This window comes from Tauraco erythrolophus, chromosome 6 (genome assembly GCF_009769465.1).
Source record: "Tauraco erythrolophus isolate bTauEry1 chromosome 6, bTauEry1.pri, whole genome shotgun sequence".
NCBI classification, from domain to species: Eukaryota; Metazoa; Chordata; class Aves; order Musophagiformes; family Musophagidae; genus Tauraco; species Tauraco erythrolophus.
Window position 1 is genome coordinate 70,431,959 of NC_141470.1, and position 20,862 is coordinate 70,452,820.

Consider the following 20,862-nt stretch of genomic DNA (forward strand, 5'->3'; position numbering starts at 1 on the left):
AGGGGAAGGAGAGGGTGGGTACACAGCGCAGCTGGGGCAACCACGGGGCAAGCACAGCCCTCTGTTGCCCGTTCCGCTGTCGGGAACAAATAGTGTGGCACAAAACAGGGCATTGGAGTGTAACGGGGCAAAGCTGCTCTGCTTCCAGCTCCTCCTTGAGGGCAGGGGGAGCCCCTCTGCCCCACCAGGGCCTGAGTTCCAGCCTCTCTCCTGCCGCTCCCAGCCCATCACAGCAGGTCTGGCCTCTTTTGGGATCCGCTCCCCTCACGCTGGGAGCCGGGCAGGGCTAAAAAGGGAAAGGACACCCGCTCGGAGGCAGGAGTTGAAGTTTCCCGCTCCAAGGACGAGCAGCTGGGGAAGTAGGCCAGGGAGCTGCTGTGGCAGAGCAGAGGTCGGCCACAGCCGCCCGGCTGGCTCGGCGAGGTGTGGGGCGAGACACCCCGTCCTGCTGCCGGCCGGGTGCGGCACCAGCCCCGATTACACCTTTGCCAACGGGCAAAGGATGGGCTCACGCATGGCCAGCGCTGCCAGAGCCCGCCACACCCCCAGCCCCATGCAGCACGGGGGTGCTTTTCACCCCAGAGCCCCCACAACACGCTGCTGGGCTGGGCAGGAGATGCAGCGTGTGCTCCGACTGCGTTGGCAGCGAGCTCAAGGCCACGCAGATAAACCCGTGCGAGGAAATAAGGGAAGCACCGAGGTACCGAGCTGGGTTTGCAGCTCCTCCACAGCTCAGCGCTGCACGGGAGGCTGGTGGGATCACAGGTCCTGGAAGGGGATAAAGCACAGCCCATGCCCAGAAACGTCTCCCAACCTGCACTGGGAGCTGGGAAGCAGAAGGCAGCGAGGGGCAGAGGACGTGGTTTGAGCACATTGTCCCTCACGAGCTGGGGACAGGGGCAGCACTGCATCCCTCTGCGCCACAGCCAGCCCCCAAAAACAGAGGACAAAGCACCCTGTGAGGGCACAGGGGAAAAAAACACACCTGTGGGTGCTCTGCGCCCAGCCAGCTTTAAGCCCACAGGGGGATTCGCAGGGATGCTGTGGTCACGCTGGAGCAAAGCGCAGCGTGCTGGTCCCTGGCAGCTGCTGCCCAGGACCGAGCCACCCCAGCAGCCCTGGGAGCCCATTGTGAAGCAGCTTCAGCCAGTTACCCAGCGTGTCTCGGCAGAGCAGTGGGATGTCCAGGCTCCTGTGCTGGAGCCCCTGGCCAGGACAAGGGGGACAGCAGGACCACGGCTGGAGCTGGGGCACACTGAGAGCAAACACAGCCAGGCCTCTGGAAACCTCACACAGAAAGTCCTTTTTTTTTTTTATTTCAACAGAGTAGTGCTTGGTTACAGTTTAGTGAAGAACAAATAGGTACATTCATTGGGCACAGCTTCCTGGTGCAGCCAGCTGCTGCCTGACTGCAAAGCCAAAACGCTGTTAAACCATACCAAAAAAAAAAAAAAAACCCCACAAAAAAAGGAAAGTTTAACAAAAGGCAACTATGCTTTAAAAAAGTCATTGTACTTCTCAGCTATAAATTACTTCAGTAAAACACAGGGCCAGCCCCAGCAGGAGCAGCCAGAGTTCTGAAATGAACGGCCATCCGTACGAATGAATAAAACCAGGAACCAAACCACTTCGCCAGTCACTCCACCAGTACGTTAGCAACGAGACTCACTGCCCCGACCTGCCCTCCCAGTGCCAGGAAGATCGTAGTGTTGGTGTGTGCTTCAGTGCAATACGAACAAGGAGCCTGTAGCCCTTTAGTTTTTTTATTTTTTAATATTTTTTTTTTTTTTTGCACTACACTCCTTTCCCTCCAAATCAAACCTTAAAGTGCTCCCAGTGCTTTGGAATTTAAGCGAGAACGGGGCCACTAGTGTCACGCACTGTCTTTGGTGACTTATGGGGGAAGAGGGAAGGGCCACGGGCGAGCCCAGGGCCCTCGTGAGCTCTGCCATAAGTCAAGCAGTGATTGAGATGGGGCAGCCCGTTCCTGCACCCCAGCCAAGGGAAGGAGACAGGTCCCTTCCGCCAGGAGAGCCACGGCAGCCAGGGTGGAACTCTGGTTCAAGTACTAGAGCAAGAGGGATGTGCTGAAAAGTTCTCGTCTCAGAGCTTTCTCCAAAAAGCAGCAGGGCTGGTGGGTTTTTTTGGGGCCAGCAGGAGTGAAGCAGGTCAGCAGGGAGAGGCCCACGAGTCAGCACAGACCACACAGAGGGACTGGGGGCGCTCGGTGTGCCAAGTGACACCTCACTCAGTACGAATGAGGTGGGTGACCAGGCCATCCCAGTGAGCACACAGCAGGCCAGCAGAGGCCAGGGCTCCCCAGTGCTCAGGGTTCCACCTCACACACAGCTGTGGGCACTGAGGCTGCCTCAGGGTCCCTCCAGCACCAGCCCCGTGTCCCACAGCCAGAGCCAGGCAGCACTGCACCACCCCATGCACAGGTAAGCCCGTCACCAGTGTCAGACTGGGGTTGGAGCAGCAAGAGCAGCTCCAGGTGGGTTAAAAGCAGTTCCAGTTCAGGTTGTCACTAGAGGTCAGAGCAGCTGCCCTGCCTGGACCAGCACCTCCATCCAAGCCTGTGTCCAAAGCTGCTTTGCTCATCCCCACACAGGGCTCAGGGACAAGCCAGGAGGAACATCAAACCTCATCTCCAAGAGCCTGCCAGAGCTATAGACCAGGCCAGACTTGGCTATTTTGGTAAAAGAGAGACAGAAACCCCCTCCCAGTCTGACCCAGCACTCTCAAACCCTGTGTACACCACCAGGCCCTGCTGACACCGCTGCTGCAGTGGTGGGAGCACTCCAGGCCCCCAGTCCTGCTCCATAGCAGGGGAGGGGAGAGCAAGGAGCCCAGGGAGCAGATCTCTGCAATAGTGGGCATCACCTCCACAAGCAGACAGACACCTCCTGCACCTCAGCAGGGACCCCAGCAGTTCACATTCACGCAGGTTAAAACTCTTGGTTAATACTGAGGGGGACAAGGGGAGCCCCACCAGGGGTGAAGGGGAGGAGGGTGCAGGACCACTCCCACCACCCACCAGTTAAAGCAGCCCTTATTCCACACACGCCTTGGGTCACACATGTTCCTGCACGCACACTCTTGGTGAGCCAGCTCCAGCTCTGAGCTTCCCCAGAAGGCAGCAGCCTGTAGTCTGGCCCCTGCCATCCCAGCCAGCCCTCTCCCTTCGCCTCAGCTAGCAGGATGGTCACAACATGGTGACCTTAATGCCAGTAGGAGCACTCGATCTCACCTCACAGGCCTCTGCTAGGACACACTTTGAGCTCAGCTTGGAACCCGCAGCCCAAGGTGGGACAGTTCAGCGACCAGGTGAAACGAGGACCAGGAGTCAGAGCGAGAGCACACTCAGCCGCGCTGGGTACGAATATGGCACAGGACACTTCGACATTCCCCATGGGAGGCACTGCCCTGCCTGGAATACGCTCGCTGACAGAGCTTCACACTCCCACGTGAGTCAGGATGCGGAGTACTTCACGGAACACGTCTTTGCAGGAAGACAGTGCCTCTCCCAGCTATGGATGTGCAATTAAAAGAGTAACTAGAACAGTCTCAGACCAAGCACGCAGTCTGAGCACGATTCGTTCCTTCCAAGTGTGCAGATAAAAGTGCAAATATGCATTTGATGTTTCTTTTCTAGTGAGGAAGCTCTGGTGCATTTAGCTGCCAACATCTTGAAGACCAGACCAAGAAAAAGCTTCCAGAGAGTTCAGCTTTGCTACATGGTACCTTGAAGTCACAGTTCTCTTGCTTACTGCCTGCAGCCACAGGCTCAGTCCTGCTCACAGCTGCAGCAGGTAGTGGAATGTTTGTGTCGATGAGTTAGAAGCTTCGGGTAGGAAGGAGAGAGAAAACCAGGTCACAATCCTATACATGAATGCCACTTCTGGGGAGAAAAGGACCTCGCGGCCTCCTCAGTTCTGCGGTGCAGGGCTGTGGTGGTTATTCATCTCCGAGCCACCTGTGGCAATGAGCAATGGGGCACTGTCTGCAGCGGCTCCGCTGAGATGGGGACCCACCGCGTAGCTGTCGCTCCCAGCCAGGGACCCATAGCAGCCAGAGCACTGAGGGGTGGCCAAGCTGCGAGAAGAGACAGAAGAAAACAGACATGGAATCATAGAATCATCTGGTTGGAAGAGACCCTCAAGATCATCAAGTCCAACCATTCACCCTGCACTGTCAGGGTCCCTAAACCATGTTCCTCAACACCAAATCCACACGGTTTTTAAACACCTCCAGGGATGGGGACTCCACCACCTCCCTGGGCAGCCTGTTCCAATACTTCACAACCCTCTCTGGAAAGAAATTTTTCCTGATATCCAACCTAAATTTCCCCTGGTGTAACTTGAGGCCATTCCCTCTCATCCTGTCATTCATAACATGGGAGAAGAGACCGACCCCCATCTCCCTACAACTCCCTTTCAGGTAATTGTAGAGAGCAATAAGGTCCCCCCTGAGTCTCCTCTTCTCCAGACTAAACAATCCCAGCTCCCTCAGCCACTCCTCATAGGACAAGTTCTCTAAACCCTTCACTAGTTTCGTTGCTCTCATCTGAGTTATGGACTTAGAGATGACTTATGTGGCTGCAGCTAGTCCCTACTGCTAGGAAAACCTTCTGCTCTGAGCACTGAGCAGGGGATCCACGCCTGCAGAAGCAGGCTATGACCTGCAGCCATGGTATCTCCAAGGAACCTGGCTTTGAGGAAACAGGTGCAAGGAGAGGAGCACCAGGCCCTATGAAAGCGGTCAAGAAGAGCCAGAGCCTCTGAACCCCTCTCACTACACCCCTGGACAGGTGGAGGTCAGACCCTGAGCAGCAAAGTGAAGGACAGGGCTGCCAGGTTTCCCCTTACAGTTTTGCTGGGGATACCTGACCATCATCCCCCACACCAGGTGTTCCTGCAGAGCTTTGTCCCAGTTAGCTCCCAGAGACCACCGAGTCTCTCCCAGGACTTCACCACCTCTCGCTTTCCAGTAGAGAAACTCCTCTGGAGTCATTTAAGCACCCTCTGCCTCCACAGCTGAGGAAGGGTCCTGGCAAGATCAGCCCTCCTGGATGAGGCCTCTTGTCCATAGCTATGTCCCAGTGTTATATCCCACCACTCAGAGCTGGTGGCTTCTGTCTAATAAAAATAGCTCCTTGTCAGCTGTAGAAGGGGAAAAAAACAAGCTCAGGCAGAAGATTCCCTGCCCAAGCTGCCTCTTACACCAAAATTTTTTTCCTAAGAGCAGAAGCCGAGAGCTCTGTTGCTTCCACGCAGGGCAGCGGAACAGCAACCGTGCCTTCCCTTTCCCAACGCAAGGCTTACCCTCCTTCTCTGGCCCCAAGCCGTGACAAGTCGTCGTCACTGTCATAGCGCCTCGGATTGTCAAAGAAGTAGGCTCTGGAGCTGTAGCTGTGACTATTGACCATCCCCGCTGAAGTCTGTTCAAGAGAAAGGAGTCAGGCCAGAAGTGAGGTATTTCTTGACAGTTTTCCTAAAGTCCTGGCCCCCTTCCCCACCCCAGGCACCCTGGGGCTCCTCCCTGTGCAAGGGGACTCAATCCACAGGAGCTTGCTCTGGCCTACCAAGTTCTGACTCAGTCTCTGAGCCCGGAAGAACAGCACCACGAAAGTCGTTGGCACCAGCTCCCAGAGGAAGAGGACCACTCCAAACACCACGTACTCTTCACTGCTCACTTCCACGTGCACCTGTGGACAGAAGTTAGAAGTCTCTGTATAGTCACAGCCATCAGCAGAGCCACACAGCTCCCAAAGCTGGACACAGCACACAGCTTAGAACTGGGAATGCGGAGAAACCCTTAGGAAGGCAGGAGTCACTAAACCCAAACATTGACCCCCACCTGACTGCTGCTCCCGTTTTCAGTGAGATGGTTCTCTTAGTGTGCTACCAGGGTAGTGTTAGCTCCCTCCTCACACCAACAACTCTCCCTTGCACACAGCCACGCCTGATTAAGCATTGCTTTTCTGCTCTAGTTGACTTGTTCCTTCTCTCCCCCAAAAGAAGAGTTGGCAGGCTAAAACTGAAGAGCACAACAGGGAATCCCTCCTGAAGAAGTAGCCAAGTAGAGGAAGATTTGGGTTTGCTCTGGTAGAGAGAGCAAGCAGGGCTTCTGAAGGCAGAAAGCCAGCTCGTCTGGGGATTCAGCAAAACAAACACCCCCACGTAGCCCCCTTCTCACCTGCACATGCCCTCACAGGACAGTAGAGTAACCACCTTTTGCTTTGCTAGCTGTGGACTGGGGGTCACAGACACTTACCTTGTCTGAAAGGCTGTCCCAGCCATAGTTAAAAGGACCAGGAACACTGTCTGGAGATATGGCCACAGCTACCAGGTTATAGCAAGCCCTTGAGGAAAACAGAAGAGCAACTACAGATCCTACAAGAATAGCCTGGCAGACAGATGTTCCCTAGAACAGGAAGGAAAACCAGTTTTAATACAGACCTTCTTACAGAGCTTCCATTTCCCACCACCCCCCCTTGAATGCACAAGAAGCTGTGCAGGCAAGAACGAACCAGAACATTTGCATGTTGCTGCTAAAATATTCAGAGCTGGTTAAGAGCTTCCTTGTGCTAGGGGTTCACTGCAGGAGCAGAGCTACGCAGCCAGTGTCACCAGGGAGCAGGGACAACTCAAGGCACAGGAGCATCATTTGCAGGATCTTATCCATCAGCTTCAAGCTAGTGGCCCAAAGAGATGCCATCCCACCCACTGCTTTACCCTGGTAGTCTCCAGAAGGCCAACCAACAACCAGTAAGAGAATCATCTTGCTGCTTCTACACCCTGATCAGACACTACAGCAGAGATGTCCACCCCACTTATTCACTCTGCAGCAGTTAGGCACACCTGACATGGAACACGTTTGTCTGGGAAAGAAGCCCAAATATTTGGGGTGGGCAACTCCAAGAAGAGGCAGAAAGACCCAGCACCTGAGCCCCAGCACTGCTGTGGCACAAACCAGGCTTTGCTGTACACAGAGCAGGCTGCTGAAGGGTGGCTAGATGCTGTGGGACCTCTGCCTCCTGCTAGCTGTCCTGTGCTGGTGAAGAGCAGCTTTCTCTGCAGTGTCTCAGGTGCAGTGCTGTCAGAGTGATAGCTGCACAGGGCCCCTGGAGGTCACAGTGCCCCCCTTTCCTGGGCACAGCTAGCCATGGGAGAGGAAGCCACTTGAACATCTGCAGGTGTCTCCATTTCCTTGCTAAATACACCCATGAAGCCTTTTAATAGCTACCAGTAGCCACCAAGTCAGTAAGTGGGCAGACAAACATCTCAGCAGCTGACTTACCTTTGTATTTAAGCAGACAATCTGCTCAGGAAGCTCATCTCACTGACCTGCTCCACATCCAAGCTACAGGTATGCCAGCTCTAGTTTTCTAGTTTTAGAGCACTTGCTCAAGACAGCCTCTTGGAAGAGTCAGCATGAAGTCTTGCTAACAGACAAGTCCCTGTGACACCACTGGAGCACAAGAACACGGCCTGCTCTAGCACTGTTAGCGGAGCCCTTGGTGGTCAGGACAGCAGGATAAGAGGCAGAGAGGCTAGTGAAGCAAGTCTCCAGCTGACAAGGACCACAGTGTAGGATGTGGCAGCAGTCCAACAGCACAGCCTCCTTCTCAAGTGTCAAACAGCTCAAACCTTCCTACCTTCAGTGAAGGTGGCTGCCTCACTAGGCCCCTCCAGCCTTGATGCATTGCTTTGAGTCAGCAGGTTCACAGCTGGAGTTCAGGAGGCAGGGTGACCTTCTCAGGCATTTCTGTAACACTCCTGCTCACCCCCACCCTACTTTAGCAGCTCCTCCACAACACAAAGTCAGGAGATGCCTCCAAGGCAGGGAAGGGAGACAGCATTTGAATGCAACAAGAGATCTTTACCAGACAGTCAGGTTGAGTGTTCAACCAGAGAGCAGGCTTCTCTGGAGCATGGTGTACAAGAGCAGGGCCCCACAGGCAGCCTCAGGCACGTAACTAGAGGAAGTTCCTACATTCGTAAACTAATGCTGGGTGAACCTGGTAAGTTAATTAGTGTCCAGAGCCAGTCAGAGCTGGATACTTGGCCCAAGCAGGCAGGGATGTGAGCAGGTTCACAGCTTACTCATGGCTCCTCTGTCCCACTTCAGCTCACCTGGCTGCACTCCGCAGCCCCTGTGGACAGCTGTCACAAGAGCCAGCCAGGCAGCTGCTCCCGGCTGCCTGTGGCCCACAGACCCTGGATTCTGGGCAACCACCGATGCTCTCCACCGCTGAAGAGAGCCAGACTTCTACAGAAAGCCTCAGCTTCAGCCTTGACAGCACAGCTCTGGCCACTCTCTCAGCTTTCACTCAGCTGCCCTAAGAGAAGGGGCAGTGGACTGCAGCCACTCGAGCAGCCATGCAGATGGCCTGCTAAGGAGCAAGGAGATGCCTCCAGCCAGTGCAAGGCAGTTGTCTGGATCCAGAATGTCTCTGTAGCAGTGTCTGCTGCAAGGCAGCTTGTCACCCTCTTCATCCTTTTCCTGAGGGGGGACAGAGCCATCCCACGGCCTCCAGGAGCTCTACACTCCGAGCCAGGCACAGCAGTGCCTTAAGCCCATATAGTTTCACCTGGTTGAAGGCACATTGGAAGTAAGGTCTCTGCAGGAGGACAGAGCCCCACTTGGACACCTGGAAAGAGGCCATTCAGATCACAAGGAGTGAGGAGCTGTACTACTGGGAAAAGAGAGTAGCTCAGAAGTACCAGAGCCAGGCAGCTGGATTCCCTGAGCCTGACTATGCTCAGGTGCTCAAGTTTTTCCTATAGACATTTCCAGGCTCATCAAGAGACCACTGTCTGCCCTTCTCAACAGGCCAGGGACCCACCCTGGAATCACTGCCTTTGATAGGAGTGATGTTCATTCCCAGATGAAGATGAGGCAGCTCAAACACACACATAATCACAGCCTACTGCCTCAGTAAGATGAGACTGCTGGTGGCTTATCCACTTCCCTACCTGCTTGAGAAGAGTTGTGTACATTCAGACCATCGCCTGTCCTCCTGCCTTCTCTCCTCCCCTTCTGAGATGCTTGTCTCATCCAGAGACAAGCACTGCCTCTGGCTCAAGCAAGTAGGCACCTAAAGCTGGACTGCTGGGGGGATCCCCTTTGCAGAGAATTGCTCTGTATCTGCCAGAGATAAGAATCATAGAATCCTAGAATGGTTTGGGTTGGAAGGGACCTCAAAGATCATCCAGTTCCAACCCCCCTGCCATGGGCAGGGACACCCTCCACTACACCAGATTGCCCAAAGCCTCATCCAGCCTGGCCTTGAACACTTCCAGGGATGGGGCAGCCACAGCTTCTCTGGGCAACCTGTGCCAGTGCCTCACCCCCCTCTGAGTGAAAAATTTCTTCTTTGTATCCAATCTAAATCTCCCCTCTTTCAGTGTAAAGTCATTGCCCCTTGTCCTATCACTACATGCCCTTGTCCAAAGTCCCTCTCCAGCTTTCCTGTAGGCCCCCTTTAAGAACTGGAAGGCTGCAATAAGATTTCTCCGGAGCCTTCTCTTCTCCAGGCTGAACAGCCCCAACTCTCTCAGCCTGTCTTCATAGCAGAGGTGCTCCAGCCCTTGGATCATCTTCGTGTGCTCCTCTGGACCTGCTCCAACAGCTCTATGTCCTTTTTGTGTTGGGGACTCCAGAGCTGAACGCAGTATTCCAGATGGGGGTCTCACAAGAGCAGAGCAGAGAGGCAGAATCCCCTCCCTCGACCTGCTGCCCACACTGCTTTGGATGCAGCCCAGGACATGTTTGGCTTTCTGGGCTGCCAGCACACATTGCTGGCTCATGCTGAGCTTCTCATCCACCAGCACCCCCAAGTCCTTTTCCTCAGGGCTGCTCTCAATCCATTCTCTGCCCAGCCTGAACTTGTGCTTGGGATTGCTCCGACCCACATATAAGAATATGCTGCAGGCTTTACTGTCCTTACTGACAATATACTGCAGAAACTCATCTGCTACTCAGAGAACCCTCTCTTCCAGTCAAACCCTAAATTACACTTCTAAACCTGAAAAGCAGAAGCAGCTTATAAGAGTCCTGTGGTGCCAGACAACGTGTTCCCCTAAAACACACAGAGCACTTCCTCCCCACAGCAGGAGCACACACTTTCCAGAGGGAGGAGTCCAAGAGCCACCACTTCCACGCTGGAAGGAGCATTGGAGCAAGAGTAGCTCAGGTGCCACCAGGCCAGCATTGCTCTGAATAAGCACATGCAGATCCAGTAGAGAATCCAGCTGATGATTGTGCAGTTCCAGTGTAGCTGACAAGGCTTTTACCCACCTTAGACTCGAGGTAGACATTCGCTGAAGACATCTTTCCCAGTTTGCACATGCAGCAAGCCAGCGAGATGGCACAGAGGATGAAGAGGCTGTCGTTGACCAGGGCGCGGGCAAGGACTGCCCACCTCAGCTGGTTGTCCGGCACCTCACCGTGGATTAGCATTGCACAAGTTAAGTTCACCACTAGGAAGAGGAGGCTGGTAAATATGGAGCCCAGATACAACAGGACCCTGGAGAGATGGTGGGGGGGAAAAAAAAAAAACAGGAGTTCAAGTCAGACAATTCTGGGGTCATTCTCCACCACTCTCCTGTCTGATCAGGCAAGAGGACCTCCCACCATGCCCAGTGCTCTGCTTGCTAGGAAGCTCAGACAATCCAGCAAGTTTCAGTGCTTGTACTGGCAGCCCAAGTCTGCAGAGTATTTGTTTGAGCTGCTCTCATAATGCGTGAGCAGTGTAAGCAGTCATGAGTTACAAGACTCATCTTCTGACAGTCAGGTTCTTATCTTGCAGATTTTAAGTGTTGCTCTAGCTTCGCATTAACTTTAGTCAATAAGCTATGAGTCATCACCACCACTGCAACTTCTTTATGGAAAGCCACTGGAGCTTGCATTTTCCATTGTGGGTTTCCCTGGAAATGGCCAGGAAGCGCCTGGGCTGCACACACACAAGTCCCAGCTATTGCTCAAGCCTCATCCTGCAGATCTTTTCTGGAGTGGGACAGCTCAAAATGCCCTTGAGAATTCATCCATTTTGCTAGCAGCACTGGTACTGGGATGCTGATGACATGTATGGAGGCACAAAGCACATGCTTGAGCTTCCTTGGTTCCCTTGGAGCTTCCAATCCTGCTCCAAGGCACAACACTCATCCTCTGTCAGAGCACAGCCAGGTAAGGCATTAGCTCTGTTGAGTCTCTGGGGTCTGAAGCTCCCATTCCCACCACTGCAGCATGAGGTCACCTTCACCCAGCTTTGAACGTAACATCAGGAAAGCATCACTTACTTATACTTGTTGAATTCCGCTGCACATTTCACTTTGAATATGACCTGGGGGAAAGATTTGCACAGCATTACTTAACGTAGAATCATACAACGGTTTGGGTTGGAAGGGACCTCAAAGATCATCCAGTTCCAACCCCGCTGCCATGGGCAGGGACACCCTCCATCCTCCAACACACCAGGTTGCCCAGAGCCTCATCCAACCTGGCCTTGAACACTTCCAGGGATGGGGCAGCCACAACTTCTCTGGGCAACCTGTTCCAGTGCCTCACCACCCTCAGAGTGAAAATGAACATGACCTGCAGTTCTCCTTTAAGCTTAGTAAAGATATATACAACAGAGGAGCCAGCAACCAGTTGGACATCTTGAAAGACTCTAGATTACCTATTAGCACCAAGCCTGTCACTGGACCCAACTGCAAGAAAAAAGAAGAGTACCAGTCTTTCTTGCAAAAGCCAAGCCCAAACACACATGTCCAACAGGCAGAAACATACATAATATTGACAAGAACTTACATCACACCCAAGGACTTCAAGAACAGCAGGGAGTTCAGCACTCAGTAACACCAAGATCATTCAAAAATACATCTACTTCACCCAGTGTTCTGTGCTACATATTTTAGGACCTCAATCACGCCCAATTTCCCTGTTAGAGAAAGCTGCTTCAGCTGCTGTGCTTTAGCAAGACAAATAGCTGGTCTAAAATAGCCTCTGGTATTGGATCATGGACCTGCAGGCTGTAACAAGCACTTGGAGCTCCCAGCTCCTCCACCCTGAGGATGTCTGTATGCCAAATACACTGGAAAAGTTACTCTGAGATGGTAGGAAGCCCTCCAGAGGCAGGAGGCCCAGCCATCTGACTGATATCAGTCAGTCATCTACAGACTATTTCATCCGTCAGAGCAGCACAGGCTCTGCCCGATAGCAGACCTGGGTTCTGCAAATCTCCCAACCAAACACGAGATTAGGAGACTCAAGCTGAAAGTTGCCCAAGAAGAACTGGTGCTTCAAAGCAAAGGCTCACGGGCCCCTCCTCAGACTGCAGGGTGCTGAAGCCATGCCTGCACGCCCAGCCATCTGGGTTGGGAAGGCTGGAGCAGAACCATCAGCTCACAGACAGCCCTGCAGCACACTTTTTCCAATATGGCAGACAAGTCTCCATGAACTTTTGGGCCGGAGGGCAGCTCCTGCTGAAGGATGCAGGGGCAGGACTTAGAATCATAGAATCACAGAATGGTTTGGGTTGGAAGTGACCTCAAAGATCATCTAGTTCCAACCCCCCTGCCATGGGCAGGGACACCTTCCACTACACCAGGTTGCCCAGAGCCTCATCCAACCTGGCCTTGAACACTTCCAGGGATAGGGCAGCCACAACTTCTCTGGGCAACCTGTTCCAGTGCCTCACCACCCTCATTGTAAAAAATTTCTTCCTTAGATCTAAACTAAAGGATTAGACTTCCAGCCTAAGGAATGATGGTCAGTTTAGGAAGGTGCAGACACTCTCCCAAGTCACCGCTCAGATGTGAGCGGAGTGGTCCTGCTGCAAGGGGACAAGTAACCATGCTCACACATGGTAAAGGACAAGCAACAAGAAAGCAGCACACTGGCAGAGCTACACGGAGCTCACTTGGCACGCACTGATCCAGCACAGCCATGGCAGGAACTGGGTTTTATCCTGTGAAAAACGCAGATCCTGGGACAGACCCCATCAGGAAGGATCCCAGAGCTGAAGGTCACATTCAGTCTTGGACAAAGCTCATGTCCTGACTGGAGACTTTGAAGGAACTGAGGAAGAGGTAGACAGCCAGATCCAGCAGACGTGTACGTGTGGGGTCAGCACAAAACTGCTGTGGGATCACAGCACAGGTGTGGAGGTCTAGTTTCACTGCTTCCTGCAAAGAATTTTCCCTGTCAGCTTCCAGCCTGCGGCTGCAGTGGAGGATCACTCATCTCTTACAAGGCACCCTTAGTCAGCTTTTTTTTCCTGATGGGATTTCTTGCCTCCTGCCTTCCAGTCAGCACTGAGGTAGCGATGGCGCTCCAAAGCCTCAGAAATCAGACTGCTGCCAACAGGATTTCTAGAGACATTTCAGGATTTGAGGGTTGTCTGATCCATTACAGTAGTTTCAAGCATTTGAAAGCCCTCCTACAGGGCATCAGGCAGCCCCAGCAACCTTCTTCTGAGGGCCAGTTTCACTGCCCGGCATCCTCCCCAGGCTGAGGGAGGGTGAACTCTGGAGGCACTTAGTGGGGAATAAGACACAGTATTTTGGCAGAGAGAGGTATCCAGCCCCCATGGCTGAGGGACACAGCACTAGGAGCAGCCTCTGAAGCCCTCTACCCTCTTCTCCAGCCCAGAGAAACACACAACTGTGGCATAATCCACTCTGAGCCCTAAAGCTCAGTTACAGGAAACTTGGGCCTTGGAAGGACCATGTGGTGACTTCAAAATGGAAAAATCCCTGAATCCTCCTCTGTCCTTAGTTTGCCTGCAGGCTACATTCACCACAGACATCAAGGACATCCAGCTGGGAAACCTCTTGGTTTAGCACCCATTTGTGCAGCATGGAAATCCATTGGAGGTGTTTGTACTTCTGCTCTGACTCCCAGAAGAGCCGTCTGTCACCACAGCCTTTCAACAGCAGAGCAAACCAGAGTCCCTGGCTTCTGTTCCAGCTGATCACCCTGGGTGGGAACAGTCCCTCAGCTGAGCAGGGAGATGCCACTGGCTAACAGAAAGACCACGCTGGCTTCCACAGCAGCCCTGTGCGAGCCAGCCTCCCAGGACTCTCCCCTACAGCCCCGGGGACTGCAGCACACAAAGCTGTCTCAGGGTTAAGAGTGCAATGGCAACCTGAGACTCACACTTGGACTGCTGCCACAAAAAGCAGAGAGAGACCACGGCACCAGCCTTACCCTTTTACTAGCCCCCAGTTAGTCCTAGAACTTCAGGAAAAGAACAGGCATCACTGAGTTGACAGTGGGTTTAGTTACCAAGACATGATAACTCATCTGAAGGTTGGTTTTTCTTCATAGGGGCTGGGTCAGTAGGTGACACCAGTGTGTTCACAACGCACACTTGGGTTCTTATCCTCGAGACAATCTTGCAAGCCATTCAGCACTGGACTAGCTCTGCTGCTTTCAAAGCCCAGCAACAGCTGATGCAGGGGGTTCTGCTGTGAAGGAGCCAGTGCAGAGCGCTCAGGAGTAGTCCTGTTCTTCATAAAAACAGGAGATACAGACCCCTGCCCTCAAACAGGTGTGTTATGCCAAGTCGCTAGTAGCAACCCTGCAAATTGCCCAGTTCCTTCAATCCCTAGTTGAGAGGCCAGCCCCAGAAGTCATGCAGTTGCCTGCTGACAACAAGGAGCATTGGTCTCTGCTACACCAGAGCAGCAGGACCAGGAAGGTTTACTCCTAAGCAAGTCTTTTATAAGTTAGGCAATACTCAGCTGTCTTTCTGGAGCCATAGGTCCTCTGAGCATGTCACATCAGCCACAGACTTGGGAGGAAGGCAAGGCCAAGAAGAGCTACAGACCTCAAAGTCCCCTGCGATGCTGGAGGCTTTATTTTTGTGATGAGTGGATATATTTCACAACAACGAATACCTTGCTCGCATCACTGAGCCCAGAAAGTGAACCAGCTAAGGGCATGTTCTCAGAGCGTTATTTAAGAAAAACACTCATCCTTGGAACATGTGATGGAGGTATCCCAGCTGCCAAGAGGAGATGACAAGCAACAGACACCATATCCCACAGATGTGGGCACTAAGGACCACTTTCAGCACCTGCACAAGCCAGGACCTTAGCTCTAACATTGAGCCTCAGACAGCACTTCAGCTTGGGTTTGGTACAGCCACTCACAGCAGATCTGAAAGATCTGGGAGAGACCGAAACTTGTCATTGTCTGTCTGATGCAAAGTCTCTTTTGTTCCATAAAGAAATCATGAGTTTGGGCTCTCCAGAAACAAGCCATAACCATGTCCTGTCTCGACACAAACACAGCCCTCACTCAGTCACAAGGGCATCCACAGACAGATTCCTCCTCTCGCCACAGTCGTTCAGCAGCAAGCATCGGAGCAGAGCACGGACTATTTGGGGACTACACCCCATAACAAGTGCTCGAGCCCCCACCTGCCTCTCAGAGAAGGAGCTGGAACTCTCTGTGAGGAGGATCCCTCACCATCCCCTCTAATACTGAGATCACCCCATGCTATCACGAACACAAGGTGCAACTTGCATGCACCCTGATTTCCCAGAATAGCTGGGTGCTGGCATGGCCACCTGTTCATTTGGGAACTGTGGGAAGCATCAGCTATGGGATGGAGCAGTTTTGAGTTTAAATGACCCCTTACCAGCTGTCCCTCTGAGGCAGAGGACACGTGCTAGGTGTCTGCTATACAAGGAAGGTAGAAGAGTGCACAAACTGATGGAGGCTTCTCCAGTTTTCCATCTGAGAAGGCAGGAAGATACAGGACAGCAAGGACAAACAGCTCCCAGGCTGGATGCTCTTTCCATGCATGCCTGCTCCAGTGCAATTAGAGCAGCAAGGGATGAAAGAGGCTGATGTCATCTAATCAGATGGAGCACTTAAAGAAACCCAGACAGGTTAAGGGTTACGGTTACGCCAGTCTGGCTGAGCAGACCAGCGGAGCCTCACCACTCCAGCAGAAGGCCTTACTCATTGCTGCACACAGTTGCTGACTCCTAAGTGAGGCAAGGATGCCAAGCACTCAAGAAGGTCTTTGAAAGGGTCAAGATGGTGGTTGTTGTGGCTACATTTCCCTGTACTGCACTCCTGACAATGACCTGGGGGAAAGCAGGACTTGGCAGACTCTTGGGAAAGGTAGCTTTACTCAAGCAGATGTCCAGCTGGCAGCAGAGAAGCACCCCGGGTGGGATATCTGAGCCATTGTTCTGCCTGTTGGAGGCAAGATTGGGAGCGGATCTGAGGAATTCTGACCCGATGTACTGTGAACTCCAGATTTCCTGGAGAGGAACTCATTCTGTTACAAACTGAAGCAAAGAGGAAGAGACACTCCCAAGCAAAAGGCGTTACACCTTGTGAAGTTCCAGGTGGAAATAAGGCAGTGACAAAAAGAAACTGACACCACCAAATAAGAATCCCACACACACTTTGTCAGGCCCCTACATTCCCTCAGGAATCTCAGGGGCCAGGAGGGGATAGGAAGAGGATAGCCTCTCCCCACAGGAAGGAGGAACACCAGGCAGTTTCATGAGTTTGAATTTCAGCCCCAGCACAGCCTGGAGTGCAAAATAAGGCTAGCTCTCTATGGGTATCTGTTGTTTCCCAGAGCTCTTCCCCACCCAGCACCACTTCATCCTCAGCTTGTACATAGCCTGAGGAGCTCCTTAAATTGAGCAGGATTAGCTCAAATAACACAGCACAGGCCACGTTTTCTTCCACTGCTTAGACAGATGCCATTTCTCCAGCATCCCCACAAAGGAGGCACTGTGTACAAAGACAATCAGCCAGGCCTTCAGCACAGAAGCAGCTTATGCTTTTATCCAAGGACATACCAGACCAGGATGGCACCCTCAGAGCAGAAGTCCAATGCCGTTGTACAGGTTGCTACCAACTGGCCCTTAAAAGCTGGCAACACACAGGCCCTCTCTACAGCAGGTTCTGCTTGGTGTCACACTCATACATACCAGTCATCTCCAGATCTTGAGCCACTTCAGCTCAACTACTATGGTTCCACCACAGCTTCTCCTTCCTCCAGGTAGTGACAATTCTATTTAATTACACCCTAAGGCCCCTTAATACAGCTCCTCCTGGGCTTTAAGAAAAGCGCTGAACAGTCAAGCCAGGCATGCCCCAGTTAACTACCAGCACACGGCACCCTTCTGTCTAGGGCAGGACAGGCTAGTTTTATCAGCCTGTTCCCCAAGCAGAGGAGGCCAAACATCACTATTGAGCACCATTTCATTTTGTTAAAATGTAAGGCTTTCAGTCCACCTAGCTGCACTCTTTCTCCAAACCTCTGGAGCTACAGCTCTTCACTACCTACCACCACTGAGAGATCACCCTCAAACACCACAAAGTGCTGGACAGCCGTTCTGCTTGCAACAGCCAAATGTCAGACCCCCTCTGTAACCGAGCATCCATACCCATTTCAATAAGTCATTTTATCCGTCCCCACTCTAGATTCTGAGCTCCTCTTTCCTCAGACAGGATTCCCCTTGGCTCTAGGTCTTCAAGGAGAAAGAAGTGAGGTATATTCAACCAGAGTCCACCAAAAAACAGGTATCGTGGGAAGAAGGGAAGCCTGAGAACCTATTTGAATTTACTTTGCCATTCTTTAAAGGAGCCTTTTAACAAGGCTGCAAAGAGGCAAATCTGATGTCGAGTCAAGTGACTCAGAGGAAAACAGAAATCCAGCCACTTTATGGTACCAGAACATGGGATCCCTTCCTCAGCTTGCCTTTCAAGGGACATACAAACACCTGCTGGTTGGAGCAATTGGTAGGTCAGGCTACTTTTACCAGACAAGATGGATTATGCACACGATGCACCATTTGTTATTTTGCTGCCACTCGATTGGCGTCATATCTAACACCGACAGTTTTGGCAACAGACAGTTCACCCCAGCTTCCAGGTGTTTGTGTCAGAGGGGGGAAAGAACCAAAAGAGCTGAACAACCCGATTGCTCCAAGTCTGACATTATCATGTGAATGTTGATGTCCTCGGGAAAATGAAATCATAACTCCCATCGGTGACACATCGGAGCGATGGGGCGATTTCGCTGTGTGTTAGCGATTCCTTTGTGAGGCTGGCGAACAGCTGAGAGCTGCAGAGCAAAGAATCTGAACAACAACAACAAAGCTGGAAGGAAAGTACAGCCTATTTATGAAACAAGTCACCAAACTGGAAGGCAGGCAAGCAAAGGGCTGGCTGCTCAAGAGAAACTGGAGCAGAAACAAAATATTCAGAGGAGGAAGGGGAGGGGAGACCCGAGGCTTTAAAAGATAAAGACAAGCGAAAGGACTAGAGAAAGGAGGACAAAAAAAAATAATCACAAAACAAGTGACGAGAAACCCAGAAAAGGAGGAATACAGCTCAACAACAATACCAAGCAGCTCCGCACTGTCCCAGTAGCGATCATTGTGCTGGGAAGGGGCCCACCTCTCCAGCCCCAGGCTGTTGTCTGGGGAGGCAGAGGGATCTCAGGGTTTTTGTCTAACAACAAGCTGCAGAACAACAAGCCTAGTTCACAGCGGAGCGGAGAGATGGAGAGAAGGAGGGAGCGCAGCAACAATAGCAGAAGAGGCTCTAGCTGGTGACGTAATGGTTGGCATCACTCCAGGCCAGAGCAGCCCCTGCTGCTGCCACTTTCTGGTCCCCTTTAGAGAAGGGGAATCAATTAAAAAAAAAGACACAAAACAATCCCCCCAAGAGACCCCCCGTGGCACTGCCACCCCTCACAGGGTGGCAAAGGGGGAAAAAGCCCCACCCGGGAGCAGGGCCCATCTCCGCACTCCCCCAACCACAGATTCAGGGCATGTGCCTCTCCCCCTCCTCCCCGTGCCACCCCACAGGGTCCCAGGATCCGCATCCGAGGTGCACCCCTGCGCCCACCACCCTGACACCAGGATTCAGGGCACACTTTTGGCTCGTCCTCCTCATCCCACCCCACCCCCAAGCCTGGATTCAGGGCAGAATCCCTGTGCCCCCCCCACCCCCAACCCTGGGGATTCAGGGCACATCCCTGCATCTCCCCAACCTGCCCCAAAGCCCACACTGAGAGCAGACCCCTCAGCACCCTCTCCCACCGAACCTGACGGCACACCTCCATCCCACCCCACAGCCTGCCTTCAGGGCACACCTCCGTGCCCCTCCGAGTTCGGGGGACCGGCTGAAGAGGAGCCTTTAGCCCGGCATCCTGCAGGGGGAGGGTTTGGTGCGCCCCCTCCCCCCCTCCCAAAAAAAAAAAAACGAACTTACCTCAGCGAAATAGAGGTTGAGGAGGCAGAGGCTGGAGAAGAGCAGGCAGCCGGGCAGGCAGTAGAGGAGCCAGTGGGCGAAGGGCTGCTGGAGCCGGAGGGCCTGCAGGGAGTTCTGCAGGTAGAAGGAGAAGAGGGTGGTCCTGAGGGCTGCCCAGAGCAGGCAGAGGAAGAGGCAGAGCGTGTGGTAGCTCAGCCGCCGCTCCCGGTAGTAGAGGAGCAGCCAGAGCTGCAGGTAGGCGAAGAGGAAGAGGGCGGCGTAGAGCGCTGTGTGGAGCACGGTCAGCCCCAGCTCCAGCGCGTAGGGCACGGCGGCCCCCTCAGCCGGGGCCGCCCCCTCAGCGAGGGTCGCCGCCGCCGCCGTGGCGCTCATGGGGCAGCGGGAGGGAACGGCCCGCCAAACGGCCGCCCCGCCTCTCCTCTTCCCTCCCCTCAGCCCCGGCTGGACACCCCCATGCAACAAAGGGGAGCCCCGCTCCTTTCTGCCGCCCGCCCTCCCGGCTGCGCCGCCCGCCCGCCCGCCGCCAAACAACTCTCTGCCGGGGACAATCAGCTGAGCCCGATGATTTGAGGCGCTCGCTCCTGACGGCGCGCGCTCCCCATTGGCTGCCCGCCGGCCCGCCCCCACCACCGCCCAGCGGCCGCGCTGATTGGTCGTCTCCGCCGCCCGTCACCCGCGGCTGCCCCCGCGCGGGCTTCGCCGCCTCTTTGCTTTCTTGGGTTGCCGCCGCCCGCCCGCCCGCTCTCCCGCCCCGCCTACCTCGCTCGGAGCGGCGGGCGGAGGCACCGCCTCCCGCGCTCCTGCCCACCCCCCCACGCGTCCCGTCCTCCCCGGGGGCGGCCGTCGAGTCCGCGCTGCGACGGGGCGTCGGCAGCTCCGGGGGTTGGCCCCGAGGAGCCCCTTGCAACGGCGAGGGGTGGTGGGGTGGAGGGGGGGGGCAGCTCTGGCGGTGCCCGCAGCAATAGGGGCAGAGAGCCTCCGCCTTGAGGGGTCGGCTGTGGCAGCGCTCCGGCTCCGGGGGCGGCGGGGAAGAAGCGGGGAGTTTTCCTAGAGGGGTCCCCGGAGCTGCCGGGGGGCACCTGGGCACCCCCAGCAGCCTGCGTGGGTGTGCGGGAGGTGCAGGTTGGCGCTCCCGGTGTCTCTTCTATATGGGCAGCGGTCCCTCTGGCGGTGGGGAAGGCTCAGGGATCGTAACAGGAGGGTGACCCTCCCCGAGGCAGAGCTCCGCTGGGGTCTCGGAGATCCCACCGACCTGCCAGCTTGGTTGTTGGCATCCCGCTGGCGGTGCGAGGGACGAGGCCGCCTCGCTGCTTCTCCAGCGGCACAGCCGGACCACCGACCTCATGGCAGTGCCGGGGCCGAGGGGACACCTGGACGTGTGACACTGTCCTGGCAGCGTGGTGGAGGGACAAGGACTTCGGCTCGTGACCCCCAGGTAGGTGACATCCCTGGGCCGTCTTGGAGGCAGCTTGGCAGTGTCCGTCCTCATGGTGCCAGCTGCTTTCCAGGGACTTTGGGGGCCTGGTGCCCTGGGACAGACTGGACGGGGGCAGCGATGCAGTGGCAGTGAGTGACGCTGCGGGCTGTCAGCTGTGC

At 54.3% G+C, this 20,862-nt stretch overlaps 1 protein-coding gene across 1 annotated transcript; it reads right to left on the reverse strand.

The window, feature by feature from the left end:
* Positions 1-3,929: 3,929 nt before the first annotated feature.
* On the reverse strand, positions 3,930-19,638 carry GPR137C (G protein-coupled receptor 137C). Its single transcript, XM_086613525.1, has 7 exons — positions 19,267-19,638; positions 11,307-11,350; positions 10,306-10,534; positions 6,277-6,426; positions 5,585-5,707; positions 5,325-5,440; positions 3,930-4,095 (listed from the first exon to the last, which is right to left on the reverse strand). Exons 1-7 carry the CDS (start codon positions 19,636-19,638, stop codon positions 3,930-3,932), a joined length of 1,200 nt encoding a protein of 399 aa, XP_086469651.1.
* Between the last annotated feature and the right edge of the window lie 1,224 nt (positions 19,639-20,862).

Excerpts from the sequence above, each read along its gene's own strand:
- GPR137C (XM_086613525.1), bottom strand. The coding sequence starts at position 19,638 with ATGAGCGCCACGGCGGCGGCGGCGACCCTCGCTGAGGGGGCGGCCCCG. Across the intron at positions 10,535-11,306 it reads GCGGAATTCAACAAGTATAA|GGTCCTGTTGTATCTGGGCT; the intron begins GTAAGTGATGCT and ends CCATCTCTCCAG. Across the intron at positions 4,096-5,324 it reads CTTGGGGCCAGAGAAGGAGG|CTTGGCCACCCCTCAGTGCT; the intron begins GTAAGCCTTGCG and ends CTCTTCTCGCAG.